Here is a 24,409-nt window from a genome sequence, read left to right as displayed (position 1 = left end):
ATCGATGGAACAGAACAGAGAGCCCAGAAATAAACCCACACATTTATGGTCAATTAATCTTTGACAAAGGAAGCAAGAATATACAATGGAAAAAGATAGTCTCTTCAGCAAGTGGTGAAAAGACTGTCACCATACACAAAAATAAACTCACCATACACAAAAATAAACTCAAAATGGCTTAGAGACTTAAACATAAGACATGACATCATAAAACTCCTAGAGGAGATCATAGGCAAAACATTCTCTGACGTAAATTGTACCCACGTTTCCTTAAGTCAGTCTCCTAAGGCAATAGAAATAAACCCAAAAATAAACAAATGGGACCTTATCAAACTTACAAGCTTTTGCACAGCAAAGGAAACCATAAAAAAAAAAAAGACAACCTACAGAACAGGAGTAAATATTTGCAAACTATGTAACCAACAAGGGCTTACTTTCCAAAATATACACACAGCTCATACAACTCAACAACAAAAAAACAATCCAATCGAAAAATGGGCAGAAGACCTAAATAGACATTTCTCCAAAGAAGACATTCAGATAACCAATAGGCACATGAAAAGCTGCTCTATATTGCTAATTATTAGAGAAATGCAAATCAAAACTACAATGAGGTACCACCTCAAACTGGTCAGAATGGCCATCATTAAAGTCTACAAGTAACAAACGCTGGAGAGGGTGTGGAGAAAAGGGGATCCTCCTAACACTGTTGGTGGGAACGTAAGTTGGTGCAGCCGCTGTGGAAGACAGTATGGAAGTTCCTCAGAAAACTAAAAACAGAATCACCATATGATCCAGCAATTCCACTCCTGGGCATATATCCAGACAAAACTATAATTCAAAAAGACACATGCACCCCTATGCCATGGCAGCCCTATTCACAACAGCCAAGACATGGAAACAACCTAAATGTTCATCAACAGATAAATGGATAAAGAAGATGTGGTATACGTATACAACGGAATACTACTCAGCTACGAAAAAGAATGAAATAATGCCATTTGCAGCAACGTGGATGCAACTAGAGATTACCATACTGAGTGCAGTCAGACAAATACCATGATGATACCACTTATATATGAAATCTAAAATATGACACAAATGAACCTATCTGTGAAACAGAATCACATACATAGAGAACAGACTGGTGGTGGCCAAAGGGGAGGTAGCTGGGGGAGGGATGGAGTGGGAGGCTGGGGTTAGCAGATGTAAGCTTTTATATATAGAGAATGGATAAACAAGGTCTTGCTGTGTAGCACAAAGAACTATATTCAATATCCTGTGACAAACTATAATGGAAAAGTATTAAAAATAATGTATATATGTGTAAAACCGAGTCACTTTGCTGTACAGCAGAAATTAACACAACACTGCACATCAACTATATTTCAGTAAAAATATTAAAACAAAAAAACATAAAAACCTGTAATAGATACACATGCAAACAGAAAAAGGAATACAATACACTAAAGACAGTCATCAAATCACAAGGGAACAAAAGAAGGAAGGAAAAGACCTACAAACACAACCCCCAAACAATTAGCAAAATGGCAATAAAAACATACGTATCAATAATTACCTTAAATGTAAATAAACAGACTGAATGCTCCTATCAAAAGACACAGAGTGGCTGAATTGATAAAAAAAAAAAAAGACTTGCACGTATGTTGCCTATGAGAGACTCACTTCAGATTTAGAGACACATAACAGACTGAAAGTGAGGGGATGGAAAAATATATTCCATGCAAATGGAAATCAAAACTAAGCTAGAGTAGCAATACTTTTCAGACAAAATAGACTTAAGGATTTTTTTTTTTTTTTTTGGCCACGCCATGCAGCTTGTGGCATCTTAGTTCCTTCCCTGACCAGGGATCAAACCTGGGCCTCCTGCAGTGAAAGCGTGGAGTCCTAACCACTGGACCGCCAGGGAATTCCCCAAAATAGAGTTTAAATAAAGACTGTTGTTAGAAGAGACAAAGAAGGACACTACAAAGAAGGATCAAGGGATCAATCCAAGAAGAAAATATAACAATTGTAAATATATATGCAAAAAACACAGGAGTACCTAAAATACATAAGGAAGACATTTAACAGACATAAAGAAAGAAATTGACAGTAACATAATAATAGTAAGGGACTTTAACACCCCACTTACATCAGTGGACAGATCATCCATTGATAGAAAATCAGTAAGGAAACAATGGCCTTAAATGACACATTAGACCAGATGGACTCAACTGATATACATAGAACATTCCATCTGAAAGCAGCAGAATACAAATTCAAGTGCACATAGAACATTCTCCAGGATAGATCACATGCTGGGCCACAAAACAAGCTTCAGTAAACTTAAGAAAATTAAAATTATATCAAGCAGCTTTTCCGACCACAATGCTATGAAACTAGAAATCAACTATAAAGAAAAAACTGCAAAAAACACAAACATGGAGGCTAAACAATATGTTACTGAACAACCAATGGATCACTGAAGAAACCAAAGAGGGAATAAAGAAATACCTAGAGAGAAGTGGAAACGAAAAAAATGATGATCCAAAATCTATGGGACAGAGCAAAGGCAGTTCTAAGAGGGAAGTTTATAGTGATACAAGCTTACCTCAGGAAACAAAAATCTCAAACAATCTAACCTTACACCTGAAGGAACTACAGAAAGAACAAACAAAACCCAAAGTTAGTAGAAGGAAAGACATCATAAAGATCAGAACAGAAATAAATGAAATAGAGACAAAAAAGAAAGAAAGAAAGAAAAAAGAACTAAAAGCTGAAACTAAAAGTTGGTTCTTAAAAAAGATAAACAAATTTGATAAACCTTTAGCCAGACTTAACAAGAAAAAAAAAAAAAAAAACGGGGGGGAGCAGGCCCAAAGCAATAAAATCAGAAATGAAAAAGAAGTACAACTGACACCACAGAAATACAAAATATCTTAAGAGACTACTACAAGCAACTATATGCCAATAAAATGGACAACCTAGAAGAAAAGGACAAATTCTTAGAAATGTACAATCCCCCAGGACTGAACCAGGAAGAAATAGAAAATATGAACAGACCAATTACCAGTAATGCAACTGAATCAGTAATTTAGAAACTCCCAACAAACAAAAGTCCAGGACCAGATGGCTTCACTGGTGAATACAATCAAACATTTAGAAAAAACTTAACACCTATCTTCCTCCAACTATTCCAAAAAATTGCAGAGGAAGGAACACTTCCAAGTACATTCTATGAGGCAAGCATCACCCTGATACCAAAACCAGACAAAGATATCTCAAAAAACAAAATTAAAGGCCAATATCACTGATGACACAGATGCAAAAACCCTCAAAAATATTAGCAAACCAAGTCCAACAGTACATTAAAAGGATGATACACCATGATCAAGTGGGACATCCCAGGAATGTAAGGATCTTCTTCAATATCTGCAAATCAATCAATGTGAGACACCAAACTACACACTGAAGAATAAAGACCAAATGATCGTCTCAATAAATACAGAAAAAGCTTTTGACAAAATTCCACATCCACTATGACAAAAAAACTCTCCATAAAGTGGGCATAGAAGGAACATACCTCAACATAATAAAGGCCATATATGACAAACCCACAGCTAAAATCATTCTCGATGGTGAAAAACTGCAAGCATTCCAAGATTAGGGACAAGAATGCCTGTTCTCGCCACTTTTATTCAACATAGTATTGGAAGTCCTAGGCACAGCAATTAGGCAAGAAAAAGAAAAAGGAATCCAAACTGGAAAGGAAGAAGTGAAACGATCACTGTTTGCAAATAACATGATATTATACATAGAAAATCCTAAAGATACCACCAGAAAACTACTAGACCTCATCAGTGAATTTGGTAAAATTGGAGGATACAAAATGAATATACAAAAATTGGCTGCATCTCTAATCACTAACAATGAACTATCAGAAAGAGAAATCAAGGAACAATCCTATTTACCATCACGTCAAAAATAAAAAAAAATACCTAGGGGAAAAAACCTGTATTCTGAAAACTGTAAGACATTAATGAAAGAAATTGAAGATGACACAAACAGATGGAAATACACACTGTCTTCCTGGACTGGAAGAATTGATATTGTTAAAATGTCCATACTACCCAAGGTAATCTACAGATTCAGTGCAATCCCAATCAAAACACCAATGGCATTTTTCACAGAGATAGAACAAATAATTTAAAAATTTGTATGGAAACACAAAATAGACAAAACAGTCTCAAAAAAGAAGAAAAGAGCTGAAGGAATCATGCTCCCTGACTTCAGACTGTACTACAAAGCTACAATAATCAAAACACTAAGGTACTGACACAAAAACATACAAATAGATCAATAGAACAGAATAGAGAGCCCACAAATAAACTTGTGCACTTATGGCCAATTAATCTATAACAAAGTAGGCAAGAATACAGTGGAGAAGACAGTCTCTTCAACAAGTGGTGCTAGGAAAACTGGAAAACTACATATAAAGAATGAAATTGGAACACTTTCTAACACCATATACAAAAATAAACTCAAAATGGATTAAGAACCTAAATGTTAAGACCAGAAACCATAAAAATCCTAGAAGAAAACAGGCAGAACACTCTTTGACATAAATCGTAGCAGTATGTTTTTGGATCTGTTTCCTAAAGCAAAGAAAATAAAAGCAAAAACAAACAAATGGGACCTAATTAAACTTAAAAGCTTTTTGCACAGCAAAGGAAATCATCAACAAAACGAAAAGACATCCTACTGCATGGGAGAAAATATTTGTTAACGATATGACCAATGAGGGGTTAATATCTAGAATATCAATATATAGTTCATACAACTCAACATAAAAAAAAATACCTGATTAAAAAAAGGGCAGAAGACCTGAATAGACGTTTTTCCAAAGAAGACATACAGATAGCCAACAGGCACATGAAAAGACTCTCAACATCACCAATCATCAGGGAAATGCACATCAAAACCACAACGAGATATCACCTCATACCTGTCAGAATGGCCGTCATCAAAAAGAACATAAATAATAAATAGTGGCGAGGATGTAGAGAAAAGGGAACCCTTGTACACTGTTGGGATGTAAACTGGTGCAGCCACTGTGGAAAACAGTACGGAGGTTTCTCAAAAAACTAAAAACTGAACTACCATATGACCCAGCAATTCCACTCCTGGGTATATATACAAAAAACCCCCCAAAACACTAATTCAAAAAGATACATGCAACCCACCGTTCACTGCAGCATTATTTACAACTGCCAAGATGTGGAAGCAATCTAAGTGTCCGACAACAGATGAATGGATAAAGAAGGTGTGGAACATACATACTATGGAATACTACTCAGCCATAAAAAAGAACGAAATGTTGCCATACGCAACAACATGGATGGACTGGGAGGGCGTTATGCTAAGTAAAATAAGTCAGACAGAGAAAGACAAATACTGTGATATCACCTATATGTGGAATCTAAAAGATACAACAAACTAGTGAATATAACGTAAAAAAAAACCAGACTCACAGATAGAACAAACTCGTGGTGACCAGTGGGGAGAGGAAAAGGAGGAAGGGAAAGATAGGGGTAGGGGAGTAAGAGGTACCAGCTATTAGGTGTAAAATTAGCTACAAGGATATTTGTCCAACATGGGGAATATAGCCAATATTTTAGAATAACTATAAATGAAGTTCAATCCTTAAGGACTGTGAATCACTACACTGTACACCTGTACCTCACATAATACTGTACGTCAGTCACACTTCAGGAAAAAGGAGAGTGGAGGAGGCCATAACTGGGACTGCTGTTAAGAGCAAGGCCGGAACAGAACAAAAGCACGAGGTGCAGAGCCCTCCCGGCCGCACCCACACTGGAGGAAATGACAGCAGTGCTGCCGGTCTGGGTGGCCCTGAGCCAGGGTGCAACGGAGGGGCGGCAGCCCTGCCGGGACTGGGGAGGCTGGGCCCAGGTCCTGGCGTCGCCACCCGCCCCCTACCCAGGGCAGCTACAGGCCGGCCCCCACGGGCACCCGCCCAGCAACCCAGCGCACTGCACGTGGATGGGACACGGACGGCCATCCGGCTTTGCTGTTTGAGGGTTGGTGTGTGGAGGGAACGGTGAGGCCATGACGAAGGCAGTCAGCTCGGCGTGTGGCTGGGGAAGGGCTCCGACGGTCCTCCCGTTTCAGAGAAACTGAGTCACGAGGTAGTGCGTGCCCCACCCCCGCATACCCAGAGTCTGGGAAGGAGCGGCACGCTGGTGCCACCAAGTGGCCCCTGGGGCGGCGCCCCGCGTGGTCTTGACCCACGTGGCTGCAGGGGGCGGTGCCTGTCCGGAGGTGGGTGGGTTCCCAAGGTCGCGGGTCTGCCTGGAGCACAGGCCACCCTCAGGCAGCCGGCCCCCTCCTCCCCAACCCTCCTCCACGGAACCCACGTCAAAGAGCGGGGCAACCCCTGTCTTGGGGAAACTGAAACAGGATAGTGGAGGAATTTGTCCAAACCACACGCATCAGCAACAGGGCCGGGACGGGACCCCAGAACGCTCAGCCTCCGGTCCCGGCTCTGATCCCTCAGGGCAGGGGGCAAGCTATCTCCCCTCCTTTTCTCCCCCTTCGAGTGGGCGCGATGCAGCCACTGTCTCTGACTGTTCTGAGGGCCAAAGGGGCACCAAGGTGCCCTTTAAACCCCAAATGCTTCCTCTCCCCACCCCGACTGTCCACTCCTCCACACAAATCTGTCCTGGGCCTACCAGGTGTCTGGAGGGAAGCCTGGGTTCCCAGTCGTGGGCCGTGTCCCACCAGGACCCCTCCTCCCACCGCAGGGGCTGCGATGGCGGCACAGACGCTACTTGGAGGCGGCGGTGGGGCAGTCGCTCTGCCCTCATCTTTAATGGCCAGTGCGGTACAGTTAGTGGACAGACGGGTGGACACCAGACGCAGAGGGGCAGGGTGGTCACAGCGGTGCCGTGGGTACCTGTCCTCCCCATGGAGAAACCCGTCTTTGGCAGGATGATCTGGGAACGCCCCCAGCTCAGGGCACCGAGCCAGCCAGGACCTCTGGGGGGACCCCACGCCTTCCTACTTGCCAGGGACTCCAGCATTTCTGTCCCTCCCTGGGCCTCCCTGGACAGGGCTCAAGGCCTAGGTCACAGGTTGACTTTAGCCAGGGTGTGGGCCCTGCTTTGCGGCCCCCAAACTGTCCCCCTCCTGTATCACAGGTGGAGGATCCGGAAAAATCATCGGGGGTCCCCAGGCAGGCACAGACCCCCAGGCCTGTGGCATCAGGTGGGTACCAGGGTGCACATGGGGTGCTGGCATGGGGTGGGTGCACCCAGGCCAGCACCAAAGCTGGGGTTGCAGAAAGGCCAGCGCAGACCGTGGTCTGAAACCATTCAGACCCAGAGCTTACAGCTCCTTCACGGCAAACGCATTTTGCTGGGGAGACCCAGCGTTTAAGAACGGGGACGGGGGGAGACCTGGGGGCGAGGGGTCCCCAGTGAAGGAGGTGCTGAGGACGGTGTGGCTGGGGCCATGGGGCCCTCAAAGCAGAGCCAGGTGAGGGTCACCAGAAGGGGACACCAGCTGGTGGTCTGTCACTGTCCTGGCTGGCACTGGGACCACCAGACACACGCAGGTGGCAAAGGGCGGCGTGAGACGGAACACAGAACACAGTGCTGGCGGGACCCTGTGGCAGCCACACGTCCAGGCCTCCGAGAACTTGGCAGAACCTTGGGGCCGGAGTGAGGGCAGGTGGGCCCAGAGAGGGTGGCGGTATTGGCACGGGGAGGAGGCCGGGGCCCCGCAGGCACTGCAGGCAGGGGTGGGGAAGGGCCCCGGCAGCCCTCCCTGGGCAGGGCTGGGGGCCCAGGCCTGGCTCAGAGGCCAGCGGGGAAGGAGGCGTTGGCGGCGGAGCGGTCGGGGCAGGTGCCGTGGGCGTCCCGCGTGAGGCTGTAGGTACAGTAGGCCACGGCCGAGCCCAGCGTCAGCCCCGTCATGTAGGACACGGTCATGGTGTTCCCTGCAGACAGGACCAGACCTCAGCTGGCGGGAGGGGGGCCACAGCGAGGGCTGGAGCCGAAGCCCTAGCTTCTCAGGTGTGAAGCAGTGACCACGGCCAGCTCCCGCCTGGGAGGTGGCCGCCCCAGGACTGTTCCACCCTGACTGAAAGTGCCGGGCGCTCCAGGCCTCGCCTGCTTCTCTCTCTCTCCAGCCTCCTACCTCCAACTGCTTCCTCGTCATGGACTACTTAGGATGTCTACTGGGCTTCCTGAACCTACTGTGTCCAGAATCCCCCTCCAGTGCCCCTTCCCACACGGCCCCCTCCCCATCTCACTTGACGGCAATCCAACCTTCTTGCACTGAGCAGCAGGCCCCCCTTGGGAGTCCTTCTTGACCTCCCCCCTCGCCCCACCCCCCGTCCTTTTCTCACACTCCATCTCCTAGTCCATCGGCTGGCCCCGTGGGCCCTGCAGTCAAAACGGATCCAGAATCCAGCACTTTCTTCCAGGCCCCTCCCACCTGTTTACTACTCCACTGCCACCCCCTGCCCCAGGGCCTTTGCACATGCTATCCCCGCCACTCCGAACACTCTTCCCTTGCATTGTCACGTGGCCCCTCACTACTTTCTCCAGGTCTCTGCTCAAGTCACCTCCTCAGTGAAGCCTTCCCAGACTGCTCTGCTTCCATTGTGAACCCCCGACCACGACTCCCTCGTCCCATTACTCTGTTTTACATTCCTCGACCACGCTCATCACCATCCAACACATTACATCATTTTGTCTCTTTGTCACCTCTGGACTGTCAACCCCACAAACACAGGGATCACTGTTTTGTCACCACTGTGTCCCCAGAACCTAGAACAGTGCCTGGTGCACGGTAGGGGCTCACCAAGTAGCTGTGAGATGAACGAGGGGGTAAGTGGTTGGCGAACGTCCCCAAGCTACGAGCCCCAAGGCTGACTTGACCCTGGGACCCAAAGGTAGCTTCTCGCTGTGTGGTCTTGACTTCTACGGGCCTGGGTTTCCCTGCCTGACAGTGGACAGTCCTGCAGGCGAGCAGGGCGCGGGCCGAGCAGGGCCTTACCTGCTAGCTCCCGCTGCTTGGGGCTCACTTTGCCCGCCGCCAGGATCATGGGCACGCTGCCGAAGTAGCCGTTGCTGATGCCCATGAGTAGGGAGAGGATGCAGGGCCAGGCCGGGTGGCGGAGGGCGGGCGTGCTGCTGGGGTAGACGCACAGGATGAAGAGGGGGATGAAGACCACACGGAGGCAGGAGCAGGCCAGCAAGTGGGTGCCCTGCCAGTCCATGGGCAGCGCCGCCAGGATCTGTGGGGAGACAGACATGTGGGCCCATGCGACTCCCCTTGCGTCTTCCCGGCAGCCTCCAGACACACCCCTATCCCTAGACACTCCCGGCTCAGGCCGCGTCCCCATCCTTTCCCACCTTTGTCCACCAAACCCCTCATATGGCGACACACAGTCCTCGCTGTGTGCCCGGCACCCAGCTAAACACGACACACGTGCCCCTCTTCAGCCTGCACAGCACGCTCGCCGGGTGGGGCTCTTGACATTATTTGAGAAACGAGGATACAGAGGCCCAGAGGGTCAGGCCCACCTGCATCAACACGTACGAAGCGGCAGCAACTGAACCCACTAACTAAGCTTTGCTCCCTCGGGAAGCACAGATTCGAGTTTCTCAGACCTCCCAGCTGTGTGACCCCAAGCAGATGGCTTTCCCTCTCTGAGCCTTGCGGTCTTCTACAGAAGACCAACGACAGGCCAGCCATTTCTGGGTGCCCTCCTCCGTGTGCCCACACCTGTGCTCAACTAGTGAGTGTGGGGCAAGCGCCGCCTCCCTCAACTGCTCCCAGCTGCGGTCTGGACCATGGCTCTGCTCCCGCCCTCCCCACCAGGAGCCACGGGCATCCTCAGCTTGGGGCCTGCGCCTCCCCGGGGACCCTCCCCGCGGCTCCCGCAGTGACCCTGGCGTCTGCTGCCCCCACCCACGGCGTCCTCCCCCAGGGCCGGGAGGGTTGGCGGGGGCACCCACCTTGCCCACGAAGTCAGAGAGGTTGAACACGGCCATGATGAGAATGGGCAGCCAGTCGCCCAGGATGCAGTGGTGGATCTCGGACTCGAGACCCGGAAATAGGCACAGCGTGATGAAGTAGGTCACGGCAATGGAGAGCATGTCCGCCCAGATGACGCGGGCCACCACGTAGCGGTGCAGCAGCAGGGCTGTGGGCGGCCGGCGGCGTCAGGGGGCCGCACACCTAAGGGGCCCCAGCCCGCCGGAACACCCCCTGCCCTCCGCGCGCGCAGACGAGACACGGGACGCCGGGGCCCAGCCCGCCCCACCTCGGAAGGAGGGCCAGCTGCGCCTGATTCTCGGCCGAGGCTCATCGAAGCGCGTGTAGGCTCCCCCGCCGCCAGTCACCTCGTGGGCTGGGCTGTCCTTCGGGGACCCGCCGTTGGCCAGGCCTGGGCCCTGGTGCTCCTGGAGGGGATACAGGGTGGGACGCGTTTCGGTGAGAGCCCCCCGGCAGGCTCCTGCCTGCGCTTCCTCGCCGTCCCGCAAACACGCCAAGCTCCTCCCACGCCCCCGGAGCCTCTGCGCGTGCGCTTCCCTCTGCCCCCCCCCCCGCCCCGCCCCCATGCCTTTCGTGTGGGTCCTCACACCCCTCCGCACGGCTCAGGTCTCAGCCCAGAGCCCCTCGCGGACCCTCCGTGACCATTAAGGGGGCCCCGGTTTCTGACGTGGGCCTTGTCTCAGCCGGCCTCCCTTTGCCCGGCCTCTGGCTCCGCGCAGTGTCCGGGGCGCCCCAGCTCCCCAGGATGGCTCCGGGCGGGCCTGCGGGGGAGGCCACAGGTGTGGGCCATCACACCGGGGGCGTGGGGAGGTTAAGGCCTCAGGTGTGGGCTGTCACAGCCAGGGGGCCTCAGGCCTCAGGTGTGTGGTGCCACCAAGGGATGAAACCTTGGTCCACAGGACGAAGGAGGGCCCGTGGCTAGGAGCCTCGGGCCACAGGAGGAGCTGGAGCCTGAGACGACAGCGACAGCGGGGCGCGGCTGGAGGAGCTCGGCTGGGACGGGGCGGCGGCCGTGCCGGGCCTCCCGGCTCCCTCCGCCGACCTCGCGACTTACAAAGTGCACGTCCTCGGCGGCCACGTCGTGGTGCACGCGGTAGCCGGCCGTGCGGCCGGGGCGGGGCCGCGCCGTGTGGTAGAGCACGAAGCGGCTGCCCCGCACCAGCAGGTGCAGCAGGAAGCAGAGCAGCTCCAGGCCCGCGGAGACCAGGAAGAAGATAAGCGTGCCGGCCCGCTCGTCGGGTAGCAGCAGCTTCGTGAGGATGCGGCTCAGGGAGACCATCACGCCCGCCGTGCCTGCGGGGGGAGTGGCCGTGACGCGGGCGACGCCGCCCACTCGACCCCGCCCCGCAGCCCTGGGACGCGGACACGCTGTGGCAGCCCACAGGATGCGCCCGCGCAGACCGCCCCTCTCTGGCCCCTGCGCCCGGCTCACACACACCCCACCCCAGGCGCACTGATCACGTGTCTGCTGCGTGCCCGGCACCGACCGCCCTGAGGACACAGTGGGGACGACGCACGCAGGCCCTTCCTTCTGGGGCTTGTTGGGGAGAGGCCCCAAACGGGTCGCAGAAAAACACCAATGATTGTGCAGGATTTGGGGGGACGGGCAGAGACGAGGGGCGAGCATCCATTGGCAGAGGGCGGGCATGAGCTCTACATGTTTGTGTTTGCGGAGCAAGGAAGTGGTGGGCTTGGAACCAGGTGGGTGGGGTCCTAAGGTCACAGGGGAAGGTGGTGGGGGTCACGGCAAGCGGGGTACCTTCCCGGAACCAAATTCCACAGACGCGAGGCTTGGAGCCCTGGGGGCACCTGGTGGGCCTCACCGTATGTAGAGGGTACAGAGTACCCCAAAGGGGAGAAATGGGGCCCAGAGTCCACCCGAGTCCTGCCCCACAGCACGGCTGAGCCTGGCCCATCCAGGCCCGGAAGGAAGACTGAGGACATCTGGACGAGGTGCTCCGAAGTGCTTGCGGCTGGGCTGAGGGTGGGGCGGCCTCCGTGCTGGAGGGCAGCAAGACAAGAGGGGGAGTCGGCTGCTCGGACCAGGGCTGGGGCGCAGGGATCACCCCGGAGGGCAGGTCCACATGACTTGCAGGGACTTAGAGCACTGGGTGTCGGGGAGGTCTCAGGTTTGAGCAAGGGGGTGCCCGTCACTGAGCAGGGGCCGGTGGGATGACGTGTTGGGCTTGGGAAAGGGAGTCTGAGTTGCCAAGTGCGGGTGGGTCTCTGAGGAGAGCTTGGTGCTGAGGGCCGGCACTTGACGTCACGGGTGTAGATGAGCTGCCCTGCACACACATGCACACACAAAACGCACGCCTTGCACAGACGCTGCGAGACACTCGAGACCCATGCCCAGAGTGTGGTACGTGCTCCTCACATCACAGAGGACTCTGCACCCGCAGAGACCACGCCTATCACAACCTCGTCCCTCCAGTCCGGCCCCCCCACCAGCCAGCCAGGCGATCGCCAGCCCCGCCTCGGTCCCAGGAAGAGGGTCCCAGAGCCTAGGCAGCTCTGAGGTCTGCAGATACTCACTCTCCCCCGTCATCACCCCCTGCGTGTACCTCTTGGGCAGCATCCCCGTGTACCCGTAGAAGCTGGATTGCTGCACTTGAGAGAGAGAGAGAGAAATAACCATGAGACACCACTTATCACCTGTTTGCTTGGAACAGAATTCAGAAGTTTGAGAACACAGTTGGCAAGGGTTGCTGGGAAAAGACATTAACACCACTGGGGGCAGAGGGACCCTGTCCAATCCCCTCGCGGGGTGGGGTGGAAACAGCACCACCCCCTGCATAGCACAGTCCTGCCTTCGACGTCCCCGCCCCGGGGCTGGCCAGGCTCCCCAACCTCCTCTGGTCATTGACGCTCAAGCAGAGATGACACGCGTCACTCCTGGACCAGGTAGGAAAAGCCCACATGGTCTTCTGGTCTGTCTTTCCCCAGGGGCGGCCACAGAAGAGGCCATGTGTTACAGACGGGGAGCCACCGGCGGTCCGAGTGAGTGTGGAAATAATCCCACTGACACGCTGGACGTGCAGCAAGGGTCAGAAATAAGGCCGGTTCTGAGAAGCCACTGAGACCTCTGGGCTCGTTTGTTACCACAGCATAACGTCTCATCCTGACCAACAAGACAGAAGTGCAGCAGTATCTGGGGAAAATGAAAATGTACTGGCTCAAGCCCTGTGGTCTAGTGACTCCACGCCTGGAAGTAAACCCTGGAGCAGGGCTGAAAAACTAGCATCTCCTTCCTGGTGGGGTTATCAGCATTTTTTTTTTTTTTTTAACGAAATAGAGCAGACCTGAGTACAAAGCCTGGATTGAGAATATTATTTCACAAAGCCTTGATTTCATTTATAAACACACACACACACACACACACACACACACGCACACATGTGTGCTGGGTCATAATGTGAAATGTATCTCTTTCTGAAAGTCACCATCAACAGAACAATTGGCCTGGACCTTTGCAAACATCATTGCCACAGAAGACAGAGAAAGGCTGAGGACCTTTCGGATTAAAGGAGACTAAGAATGTGACCAGTGATGCAACGTGTGATCCTGGGCTGGGTCCTGGGTCAGAAAAACCAAACGCTGTACAGGATGTTACCGCGACAAACAGTGACATGATTATGGATTGTAGATCTGATAATAGTATTGTATCAATGTTAAATGTCCTGATTTTGGCAATTGTAAATGTGGTTCTAGAAGAGATGTCTTAGGTTTAGCTGTTAAACACCCTGAACTGTTACCATTTAGGCAAAGAACCATGATGGTGTCTGCAAGTAATTCCCAAACGGTTTAAGGACAAAACATACGTTTTCTATTTATATATATTTAGGGGAAATTTCATATATATACATATACTTTAGAAGGTGGAGGAGGGGGACTTCCCTGGTGGTCCAGTGGTTAAGACTCTGCGCTCCCAGGGCAGGGGGCCCGGCTTCGATCCCTGTTCAGGGAACTAGATCCCGCATGCCACAACTAAAGATCCCACGCTCGGCAGCGAAGATCCTGCATGCCGCAACTAAGACCCAGCGCAGCCAAATAAATAAATACATATTTTTTTTAAAAGATTCTTTAAAAAAAAAAAAAAAAAGAAGGTGGGCGCAGGGAGGGGGAACAGAGAAAGCCAGCAAAGGAAAGAGAGCACATGTGGCAAAATGTTAACAATTGGTGAATCTAGGTGAAAGGTATAGGGGAACTCATTATATTATTCTTAACTTTCCATAGGTTTGAAACAGTTTCAAAATAAAAAGTTAAAAAAAAAAATGTTGAAAGCTACCGCCCAAGAGAAACACAGTGACACGGTGACATGGGCAGGAGAGGTTGTGAAGCCCGGTTTATACCTGAGAAAACCAGGGAACTGCCTCCATGTCCACATGGCATGTGGGCATGTGGACATGTGTGTGGAGTGTGTGCTCTGACTCTGTGTGTGACCAGCGCACGCAGCCCTTTGGGTGTGTAGTGTGCGTGCACGTGTGAAAGCAGACTCGCCCGTGTGCACGTGGAAACGTACCGGCACTGAGCCTGGCTCACCCTGTATTAACATGCCCCCAGCACACGAACAGGGCCGGCGGGACGGCCCGCAGTGGGCACCCAGGGGCTCAGCCCACCCCGGCCCCTGGCCCTACCTGTACAGCCGAAGGCCACGGTGCCCACCGCGGCCAGGTTGACGGCATAAGCCTGGTCACGAGAGAAGAGCTGCAGCCACACGTCACAGATGCTGATGAACAGGAGGGGGCCCAAGGCTAAGAGGTAGCCTGTGTGGGGAGAGGTCAGAGAGGTGGCAATCGATGGTGGGCTGGGGGAGCCCCCTCATCCCCCAACATCGAGCCAGGTCTGAGGTGCCCTCTCTCTGCCTTTCCCCTTAATACTGGGAGGGTGGGGACATCTTAGAGTTCTAGGAGGGGCACCCAGAAGGCTTCCTGGAGGAGGCGCCTCCAGCTGGGTTTTGAAGCTGAATGTTACCATGGAGACAAATGGGAGAGGAAGAGCAGGGAAGAGCGAGGGCCCCGGGACACACGCGGGGTGCACAGCCGCCTCGCCAGGCGCAGGCATCACGCCAGCGCGTGTTACACGCACATGGGCCTGACACTGTTTCCACAGCTGAACCCCATGACATTCCTAGGAGGTGCGCCCCTCTTACAGACAAGGAGAGTGAGGCGCACGCAGGGACTGGAGGGGCACGTGACGGACGGGGTGAGGGCCGGGAGCCGGGGGGCAGCGGGCAGCGCACCCGCGGTGATCCTTGTATGCAGGCTCAGTCTCTCCACCAGAGCGTTGTTCAGGAGCACAGCCACCAGCGCCACCAGGATGTAGGTGAGGCTCATGTCAAACACAATCGAGGTCCCTGGTGGTGGGGGGGAACAGGCGTTCAGGGGAGCCCCACCCTCTGCACCTGCCCCCGCCAGGCACTGCTTCCTCCCTCTGCCCCAAAGGGGCTGACAGCCCAGAGAGGGTGAGTGGCTGCCCTTGGGGTCACACAGCGATTCACAGCCGAGCTAGGGTTTGAATAAAATGGGCTCCCCGAGTGGGGTCCTGCCCAGGGGGTTTCTGGAGGGTGGCAGGCCTGAGCCACGTGTGCAGGGCAGCACGCGATGGCAGGACGCGACTGTGGGGGACCCACCTGGGTACTTGTGGTGCAGGTAGTCCACGTCGGTGATGAAGCTGTTGTACGGCAGCAGGAAGCCCACGCCAGCCAGGAGCGTTGCAAAGTAGACGGCGCGGTAGCGGTCGTCAGGCACCGGCTCCTCTGCCCGCAAACCCAGACGCCAGGTGAGACGCGGACCAGCCCATTCGCGGCCGCGACCACCACATCAGGGCCGCAGTCCACCACGGCACCCCCATCACGACCACCATAGCCACAGCTACTCCGGCTGCCACCCGAGCCACAGACACGGCCTCCCACCATGCATCTGTCACTGCCACCAGAAGCACTGCCGCCTTAGCTACCATCACCATGGCCACTCTCACCATATCCAAGCCACCAAAGCCATCATGACCGTGGCTACTCTCCATCACTATGGCCACAGCTGCCCACGCCACCACCATCATGGCCATTATCAAAAGTCACCAAACACCATGGCCACTGTCACCATCGTACCCGCCATCATGGCCACCATCACCATACCCACGGTCTATCATCACTGTGGCCACGGCCACTGTATCCACCAGCATCACGGCTGCCGTCACCCTGGCCACCATCCATCCCCATAGCCATGGTCGCCAAAGCTGCTGCATCACAGCTGTTATCATCACCTTACAGCCACTGTAACCATGGTCACCGTCACTGTGGCCGCTCTCCACCTTCGTGGCCCCAGCTGCCCCAGTCATCACAGTCATGGCTGCCAGACATACAACCACCAATACCGCGGCCAGTGCAGCCATCACCACAGCCACTGTCCGTTACCAAGAGGCTGCTGCCACCGTGACTCTCACCATCATGGCCACTGAAGCAGCTGGCTGGAGAGAACAGTGAAACGGCCTTTTGGAGACTCAGCTCCGGGACCAGCTGGGTGGCCAGACCTGGTGGGGCTGAGGCAGTGTCCTCTGGGAGGCTACCTAAGCTCTAAACCAGCGTCCAATATACAGGGCTGATTCTCCCAGTTAGCGTTCACACATCCAGGAACCACGGGCAGAAGTGGGAGTGGGACCACTCACTATGCCCCTTAGAGATCCAGCAGCAAAATGTTTGCTTCCCACCCCCATGACTTGAGGCTCCGCTGGGCCAGAGGGCTTTGCTCCAAAGGGAGGAACGGTTTCCCCCCGAGACACGGTAATCCTGCAGAGAGCAGGGCGGCTGCTCTGGCTGTGGGGACAGAGCCTGACCGTCATCTCTGGGAAATCAGATTGCTCCCATGTGGGAGTGAGAGAGTAGGTCCGCGAGACAGGAGATTCCTCACGGCCTCTCTCAGGACGTGCGATCCCTGTGACACAGTCAATGGAAAACGATACCAACCCAAGTCCAGCAGGACTGCTAGTGATCCAGAGCCTTCAAGAATGAAGGTTGGGGGAATTCCCTGCTGGTCCAGTGGTTACGAGTTGGCACTCTCACTGCTGGGGCCCCAGGTTTGACCCCTGGTTGGGGAACTAAAATCCCATAAGCCACATGGCGCGGCCAAGAAAAAAAAAAATAACGAAGCTTGGGTCACCCACTGGGCAAAGAACCGTGACCAGTTAAGATACTTGTGGTGGGCAAATGGAATATGGGATGGGTGGTGGGAGAAGGTAGTTATGAATACCAGCTACAATCACGTGACTAGTCACAGACATGAGGACTGATACTGTTATGAATATTGCTTCCTTTTTTTGATATGAATATGTGTATGTATTAATCAAATGCTTTTATTTTATTCACTTTCTCACCCCCGTATCATCTAACGTAAGATGTGTTCGTAACAGTTAACCCTGTATCTCAGTATTGAAGTTTGGGGGATCAAAGAAGTGTGAATATCAACACACAAGGACTTTGCATCCCTTGGGGAAAGGGTTAGTGTGTTTTTGTTCATATGGGGGTCCGTTATGTCCTGGTAGGTGGGGGGTTGACTGTTAGTGTCTTTATCTGGAGACTAAGTATGGTTTAGGGAGCTGTGTATAGGAGGCAAGCTGGTAAGGGGTAGACTGTAATGGTCAGTTTGTAGGTCAACCTGGAGGCTGAACCACAGGCCTGTTGTTCAATCAAACACCGACCAAGGTGCTGCTGTGAAAAGATTTTTCTTTCACAGAAAAATCACACAAAGGCCCTCCTTAGTTACTTTAAGTTTGATCAAAAGGGAGTTTACCCTGGGTGGGCCTGACCTAATCAGGTAAGACCTTGAGGCCTTCCCAGAACTCAGGGACCCCAAACGGCTTGTGCCCCTGGGATTCCAGCCTGCTTGCCATCTTCCATCCTGACCACCTGCCTGATGGACTTCAGACTGGCTTAGCCAGCCTCCTCTTTAGCCAGCCAATGTCCTATAATAAATGCATATGGATATCTATACATCTACATCTGTATTGCATCTTTAACTCTCTTTCTAGCTCTGTCTATCTCCTACTGGCTCTGGTAGAACCAGACTGATGCAGCCACCGTCACCATAGCCATTACAGCTAAAATCACCACTGCCCTGGTCACCATGGCCACCATCCAATTCTATGGCCATGGCAACGTGGCATCCACTACCTGGCCAGGAGAAGCCTGGGGATGGGCCCCGAGCTGACTCTGTCCATACACACGGGTGCAGGGAGATTATCCCAACCCAACATGGGTCTCAGCCCGCAGAATCTCCACTCCCCATCTGCAAAGAGAGGGGATGGAAGCTGAGAGTAAGTCTGCATGTCGGAGCCTGAAGTGGTCCTAGTATAACCTGTAGCCAGCCCCCAAATGAGCTATCACTTACAGGGGGGCCTCCTGAGCGCCGGGAAACGTCTTAAGCCACATTTTGTGGATCCAATTGCAAGCACATTAGGGTGGCCCCAGGATCATTCCCCTTTTCCAGATGAAGAAACTGAGGCCCAGAGAACAGTGACTTACCCAAGGTCCCTGAGTGGACAGAGACAGGAGCTGGGGTTGAACCCAAATCTGCCTAACTCCAGACCTGCCCACTGCCCACTCTGCCAGTCTGATCTCACAGGCAACTGGCCTATTTCCTCCATGTAGGGAACCTGAGGCTCCGAAAGGTTGAGGCATTTGCCCTAGGACACACAGATAGGTGGAAAACCGGATATTTCTTTCTTGGGGTTTTTTTTGGGGGCTGTGCTGTGCAGCTTGTGGGATCTTAGTTCCCTGACCAGGGATTGAACCTGGACCCTCGGCAGTGAAAGTGCGGAGTCCTAACCACTGGACCGCCAGGGAAGTCCTCAAAACTGGGATGTTTGAACCTCACGTCAGTCCTCTTTTCGGACACTTTCCCATCTCCACTGAAGTGAGGCATGGCTTGCTCTGACCCAAGAATGCAGCCAACGCCATATGCGTCAGTCGTAGACAGAAGTTTACATACAGGTCAGTGCACGATTCACCGTGTGCCCTCCCACCTCCTCAGTGGTCGTGGAAACCCACGTTAAGATGGAGCCTTCCCTGGGCACACGGCATTAGTGAAGGCACTGGGCCGGTGGGCTCGTTTGTTACCACAGCAGATCTAATCCATCCTGACCGACGCTGCCTCCTGGGTTCAGTGACCCCCCCCCACAAGGTTCCCCATCCCGGGAAGGCTCCCACAGCCGTCCCTGCTTTGGGGCAGACACGTACCCTGGCCGCACCCTCACTCACCAGAGTCCGTGAAAATCGGGATGCCCCTGGCCCTACTGTCCTGGGCCTGGGCTACCCCTGCCACCACCTCCTCCAGCTGGCCGCTGTCGAAGCTGAAGCTCATCACCACGCTCCTGTGTGGCGTGCTCGCCACGCTGGGCTCCTGGAGTTGCTGGCTGCCCACCGAGCCCATGGCAGCCCTGCTGCGGGGAAAGCAGATGACACAGGCTGGGGAGGCCAGGAGCGGATCCCTGCCCCACTGCCACGCGGCCAAGCCTGCACCCCCGGGGGACCACCGTCTCTATCCATCCCACCCACCTTGAAACAGCACGCAGGGGCACACTACCCTGAGTGGACGAGCGATGTCACGTGACTTGTGTCTTAAGATGCTCCCTGGCTGCAGCGGAGAGCAAGGCTGGAGGCCCGCGTGAGGGCGGCGGCAGTGGGCACAGCGGAGAGAAAGAGACGGGGGGAGAAATATTCTGAACGCTTGTGTGCCAGCACCGTGCTCGAGCGTCCCACGAACCATCTCCCTCTGGGAGGGGGTTCCGACATTCACTCATTTGACAGCCGATGTTAGAGCGTGAACGTCCCGCCGGCCCACCACCCGGATCTCACAGGCAGTAAGCGGTGGGGCCTGAACCCGGACCCAGGCCTGTGGGACCGTGAGCCACCACGGCCCACCGTTTTGGGGCCGACCACGTGGGGGAGCAGGAAGTCCTCCCTTTGGTCTTCCTCCGTTTCTCTTGCCTCAGCTCAAAGCTGTAGCCCTTATCTTTGGAGGAAAGGAAGGAGCTGATTGATCCTCGAGGGAGTAACACCCCCATTGTGTAGGTGACCCTGTGGGTGTTGGGAGGTCTAGTTCTTTCCCTGAAACATTGATCAGTTTGTTTTTCTGACAACTTTTATTAATTTATCTGATTGCCAAAAGGATACAAATTCGCTGTAGAGAATTTGAGACAAAGATGGGACACGGAAGCACTGGGTACTGAGCGTAGCACTTCCGCTTCCCGGGCCGCCCCGAGCACATATGGGGGAACCCACGGAAGAAGCCGGGAGACAGACCGCTTCCCGAGGGATCCCACGTGCCCGGCGCTACTCCGAGTCTCTCTGAGGATGGCGCCGGCCACGCCCAGCTCCCCCACCTCTGCTTGTCCCATCTAACGTCCTTCCTGCCTCAGTTTACCTGCTCCCCAGCCTCCGGACGGGTGTGCTGACCAGTTTCAGAGTGCCTCCCCTGGGCTTGCCCCCTTCCTTGCTCCCCATAGAGTTTTAGTGGGGGTCTGAGAGGCTGGAACCATCCCTTATTCCAGGTGGGCCCTGACCACTGGGTAAATTCTGGTCTTGCCATCCGGGGGCTGACCCGGCTTGATGCGCACCCAGGAGCAGCACAGAGGAGGGTTGCAGGCTTCTCCTTCTGGGGCCTGGGAAGCCAGGCGTGAACCCCTCTGGTCTCGGTGCTCTTCCTGTTGCCCCCAGCCCCGGGCCTCCTGACACATCTGGAGCTGGGGGCGCCGAACAAGACACAGGACAGAGCTTGGCCTGGGTTTGAATGACTGTGGCCTTAGGCAGGATCCTGCACTGGAGGCTTGGACACCCTCTGTCCCCAGCCACCCAGCGTCCTTGGTGGGGCCGGGGAAGGGGCCAGCGGCAGAGCGGCGGTCTACAACAACGGACACTCCTCCCTCCAGCCCTGGAGGATGTGCACCCCCGACCCCCTGGGCCGTGTTTCCCACAGAGACGCGGCGGCGCCCCAAACCTGCCGGGCCTCCCCGCTGAGGTCTCCGCCCCGCCCAGAGGCCACGCCCCCCGGGAAGGCGGACGTGTTCCGCGACAAGCCAGGAGGCCGCCCGACTGCTCCCGCCCGCTCAGCGGGTGAGGCGGGCAGCTGCCACCCACAGGGCCCCCCTCAGCCACTGTCCCCACGTGCTCCTGCAGTCCGCCTCCCGGGAGGTGCTCTGGCTCCCCCTGCGGCGGCCCCATGACCCCTGATACCACCTTCCATGGTGGCAGGGCAGGGGGTGCCCCGAGGCTGCCCCCACCTCTCCTGGGCTGCAGGCCTCAACCCGCCCCTCCAGAACACCCCCTCCAACTCCACGCCCGCAGCCCAGAGCCCCAGCTCTCCCCCCATCCGCCCCTCCTCCTCCTGGGTCCCCCTTTAATGAAAATTTACGGACAGACAGGTCAGGGATCTTCTCCTGACCCCAGCAGTCCTGAAGGCCTGGCTCATGCCCCCACTTTGCAGAAAGAGAAACTGAGGCACAGAGAGCCAGGTCCAGGGGTCCAGCTTCTATTGGGAGCCCCGCCAGGCCGACCACCTTTGGCTCCCCCCATTTCAGAGGCAACTGAGTGGACAAGCGTTCTAACTGTGCCCCCAGGACATTGTGAAGACGCTGGGTATCTGAACCCCAAGGCTAGGATGACCCCTCTCAGGGGCTGCGCTCCAGCCGGAGGGCACAAGGGAGCCTGAATTCCATCCGGAAAGCCAGCCTGTTCGCTCTCCTTGAGCCTCAGGCTCCTCATGAGCCCCAAGCCCCGGCTGGCTGGACGCCCTTGGCTGGCCCTGGCCCCCTGTGCCTGGGCCAGCTTATGAGCTCTGCTGTTCTTTCCCCAGCCAAGCTTTCTGGACTGGCCCAACTCCTCCCTGTTGGTTCTGCCCACAGGAAAGTGGGTTTCAAGACCCTTGGGCCCCCCGCTTCCTGGAGCCCGGGGAGGACGCATGAACGCACTGGCCACAGGAGCTGGCTGGCTCCTAGGGTGCCCAGCCCCAGGCCCTGGCCCCTGGCCTTGGTGCTGCAGTTCCCCCACCCACAGGCTCTTTCTGCGAGACCAGCCCCGTCGGCAACAAAGTTGGTTCCCAGGCCTGCGCTCCCAGGCGAAGGGCAGACCCCAGGACCACCCGGAGGCGACCGCTGGGTGCAGGCCACACCTCTTCCAGCCCTTTCCCAAGAGCTGGGAGGGGACCGGCAGCGGGAAGGGGTGAGGGGGCGCGGCGGAGGTTTCAGGAGGGAACTCGGGATGGAAGGACGCTTAGGGTGTGCCCGGGGACGCAGAGGCGCCCGGCCCTGAGCAGGGCCTGGAGCCGCCGGCCACTCTCCCCCTTTCCCGGGTCTGGGTCCTGCCCTCGCAGATCGGCTGGTGGGGGGCTGGTCCGGTCCAGATGCTGGATAGGGTGGTGGTGGGAGCCCGCTCATTCCGGGATAGGGGTGGGAAGGTGGGGGACTCGGGGTCCCCGGGGTCACGTGCCCCCATCCCTGGACTCGGCGGCCGGAGCCGGCGCGGAGCCGGGCCGCGCGCGCCTCAGACAAAGGCTCCGACAGGTCCCCGCGTCTCAGCCGGTCCCCCCCCCGCCCACCGCCCGCCTCCCCCGCGGTGACCGCTTACCTCGGCCCGGTCGGGTCCTGGGGTCCTCCAAGCTCCCAGCCCCGCCCGCGCCCAACGCCCCCGCGCTGGGACCCCCGGGCGCCCGCGCCCCGTACCGCCTGAGCCCCGCTCCCCGCACCGCTCCTCGGGCCGAGCGCGGCCGGCGTGCTCTGCGGGTCCCGGGTCGGCCGGCCCCGGCGTCGGCGACCGTGTCCTGGGGGCGCAGCAGCAGCGGCAGCGGCGAGCACGGCGGGGACTCCCGCGCTCCGCCCCGGCCCGCCACCCCCGCGGAGCCCCGCCCCTTTCTCCCCTCCTCCTTCCCCGCCCTCCGCCTCAGTCTCCCGCCCGCTGCGCCCGCAGAGGCGGGGGAGGGGCGGAGGTTGAGGTCGCGGCCCCAGACGCCCCGGGGGACGTGGTGGTCCCGGCGACCCTGGGGTGACCCGTGGCTGATCTAGCCGCCATCCCCCATGCCCACCTCCCCGCCTGGGTGCCCGGGCCTACTGCCGCCCTCCCCGCACCCCGTCCACCCCTACCAACCCTTGCCCCCTCGCGGGGGAGGCCTGCGGTGCTCGAGGAGTGGGTGGGACAGGTTACCCGGTGAGCTGATCCAAGCTTTGAAGGGTGAGTAGGATTCCGCGGGCAGGAGAAACGTGTGGATTCCACAGAGGTCTAGGGGCTGCCGCAGCCCCCTGTGCCGCTCCTTCGCGTGGTCCCCACCCCTGCCCGCGGTCCCCCTGCTCGCCGCTTGGGATCAGACCCTGACGAGGTCGCTTCCTATCACTGAGCCTCAGTTTTCTCCCAGGAAGGTGGAATTATAACCCTCCCCAGGGCTGTCAGTCCCGGCGCGCACCTCTCTCCCAGCCTCCAATTGCTCATCTGTAACCTGGCCCTAAGAGAAGAGACCCGTGCTGAGGCTCAGAAAACATGCCCTGGGAGGAGTCCACGATGAGGGGAGGGGGTGTTCCTTGCCCGGAAAGGGGTCCGGCCTCAAGGGGAGAACAAGAACCAGGTGGGAGGTAGATGAGCCTGCCCACGGGAAGCCCCCAACCAGGGCTGAGCCCTCCCTGTGGGATCAACAGAGGTGCCTGCCAGGACTCGTGCCAAGCCCCTACGTGGATGCCCTCCCCTCACTTTCCACCAGACTAGCCCCTCTTCCCGCCTGGAGACCCACCCCTGGTGAGTGAGGGTGGCCCAGGGGGACGTGGCCCGTTGTTCAGTCGTTAATCTCAAAGTCAACGAGCCTGATACTTCCCACGGCCCCAGAGCTGTGAAAGGGCCAGTGCAGGAAACCATGCAGAGCCGCCCTGGGTGTAAATAAAAATTACTCGGTGCCTGTGAGACATTGTTCTGGATTCAGGGGATACATCAGGATCCCTGCCCCCATGGGGTTTCGTAGGCAATAAACAGGTACAATCATTTGTGGAAGCATCAGATGGCAGAGAGTGGTGGGACAGACAATGGCACGTGTCTATGGGAATGGGTGGGCATTATTGTCTAGTGGTCAGGGAAGGCCCCTCTGAGAAGGTGACGCTGGGCCTGAGAGACTAGCCCCTGGTGGGGAGGTTTGTGGGAAGGGGCTTCTAGGCAGAGGGACAGCCAGGGCAAAGTCCTGAGGCCAGAGAAAGCTCATTCTGTTCGGGAACAGAAAGAAGGCTGGTGGATCTGGAACAGAGGAAGGGAGAAGCCATTCCGGGGAAGCGGGCAGAGAGCCGGAGCCAGCCT

General features: G+C 55.5%; 1 protein-coding gene across 1 annotated transcript; it reads right to left on the bottom strand.

The window, feature by feature from the left end:
* Window positions 1–7,880: 7,880 nt before the first annotated feature.
* SLC29A4 (solute carrier family 29 member 4) lies at window positions 7,881–19,517 on the bottom strand. Its single transcript, XM_065892675.1, has 11 exons — window positions 19,346–19,517; window positions 18,653–18,658; window positions 15,725–15,850; window positions 15,335–15,448; window positions 14,730–14,858; window positions 12,628–12,702; window positions 11,147–11,385; window positions 10,361–10,499; window positions 10,053–10,240; window positions 9,088–9,328; window positions 7,881–8,023 (listed from the first exon to the last, which is right to left on the bottom strand). Exons 1-11 carry the CDS (start codon window positions 19,515–19,517, stop codon window positions 7,881–7,883), a joined length of 1,572 nt encoding a protein of 523 aa, XP_065748747.1.
* Window positions 19,518–24,409: the final 4,892 nt, after the last annotated feature.

The sequence above is a fragment of the Phocoena phocoena genome, chromosome 15 (genome assembly GCF_963924675.1).
Source record: "Phocoena phocoena chromosome 15, mPhoPho1.1, whole genome shotgun sequence".
Taxonomy (NCBI): Eukaryota; Metazoa; Chordata; class Mammalia; order Artiodactyla; family Phocoenidae; genus Phocoena; species Phocoena phocoena.
The sequence above is the reverse complement of the archived record's forward strand: the minus strand, read 5'-3'. Positions and strand labels throughout refer to the sequence as shown.

Bases quoted from the DNA above. Each gene is read 5' to 3' on its own strand.
- SLC29A4 (XM_065892675.1), bottom strand. From the start codon at position 19,517: ATGGGCTCGGTGGGCAGCCAGCAACTCCAGGAGCCCAGCGTGGCGAGC. The intron at 12,703-14,729 runs GTAGGGCCAGGG...CTCTCTCTCAAG, and splicing joins CGTGGCCTTCGGCTGTACAG to TGCAGCAATCCAGCTTCTAC. The intron at 9,329-10,052 runs GTGGGTGCCCCC...GTCTCCCCACAG, and splicing joins TCTCTGACTTCGTGGGCAAG to ATCCTGGCGGCGCTGCCCAT.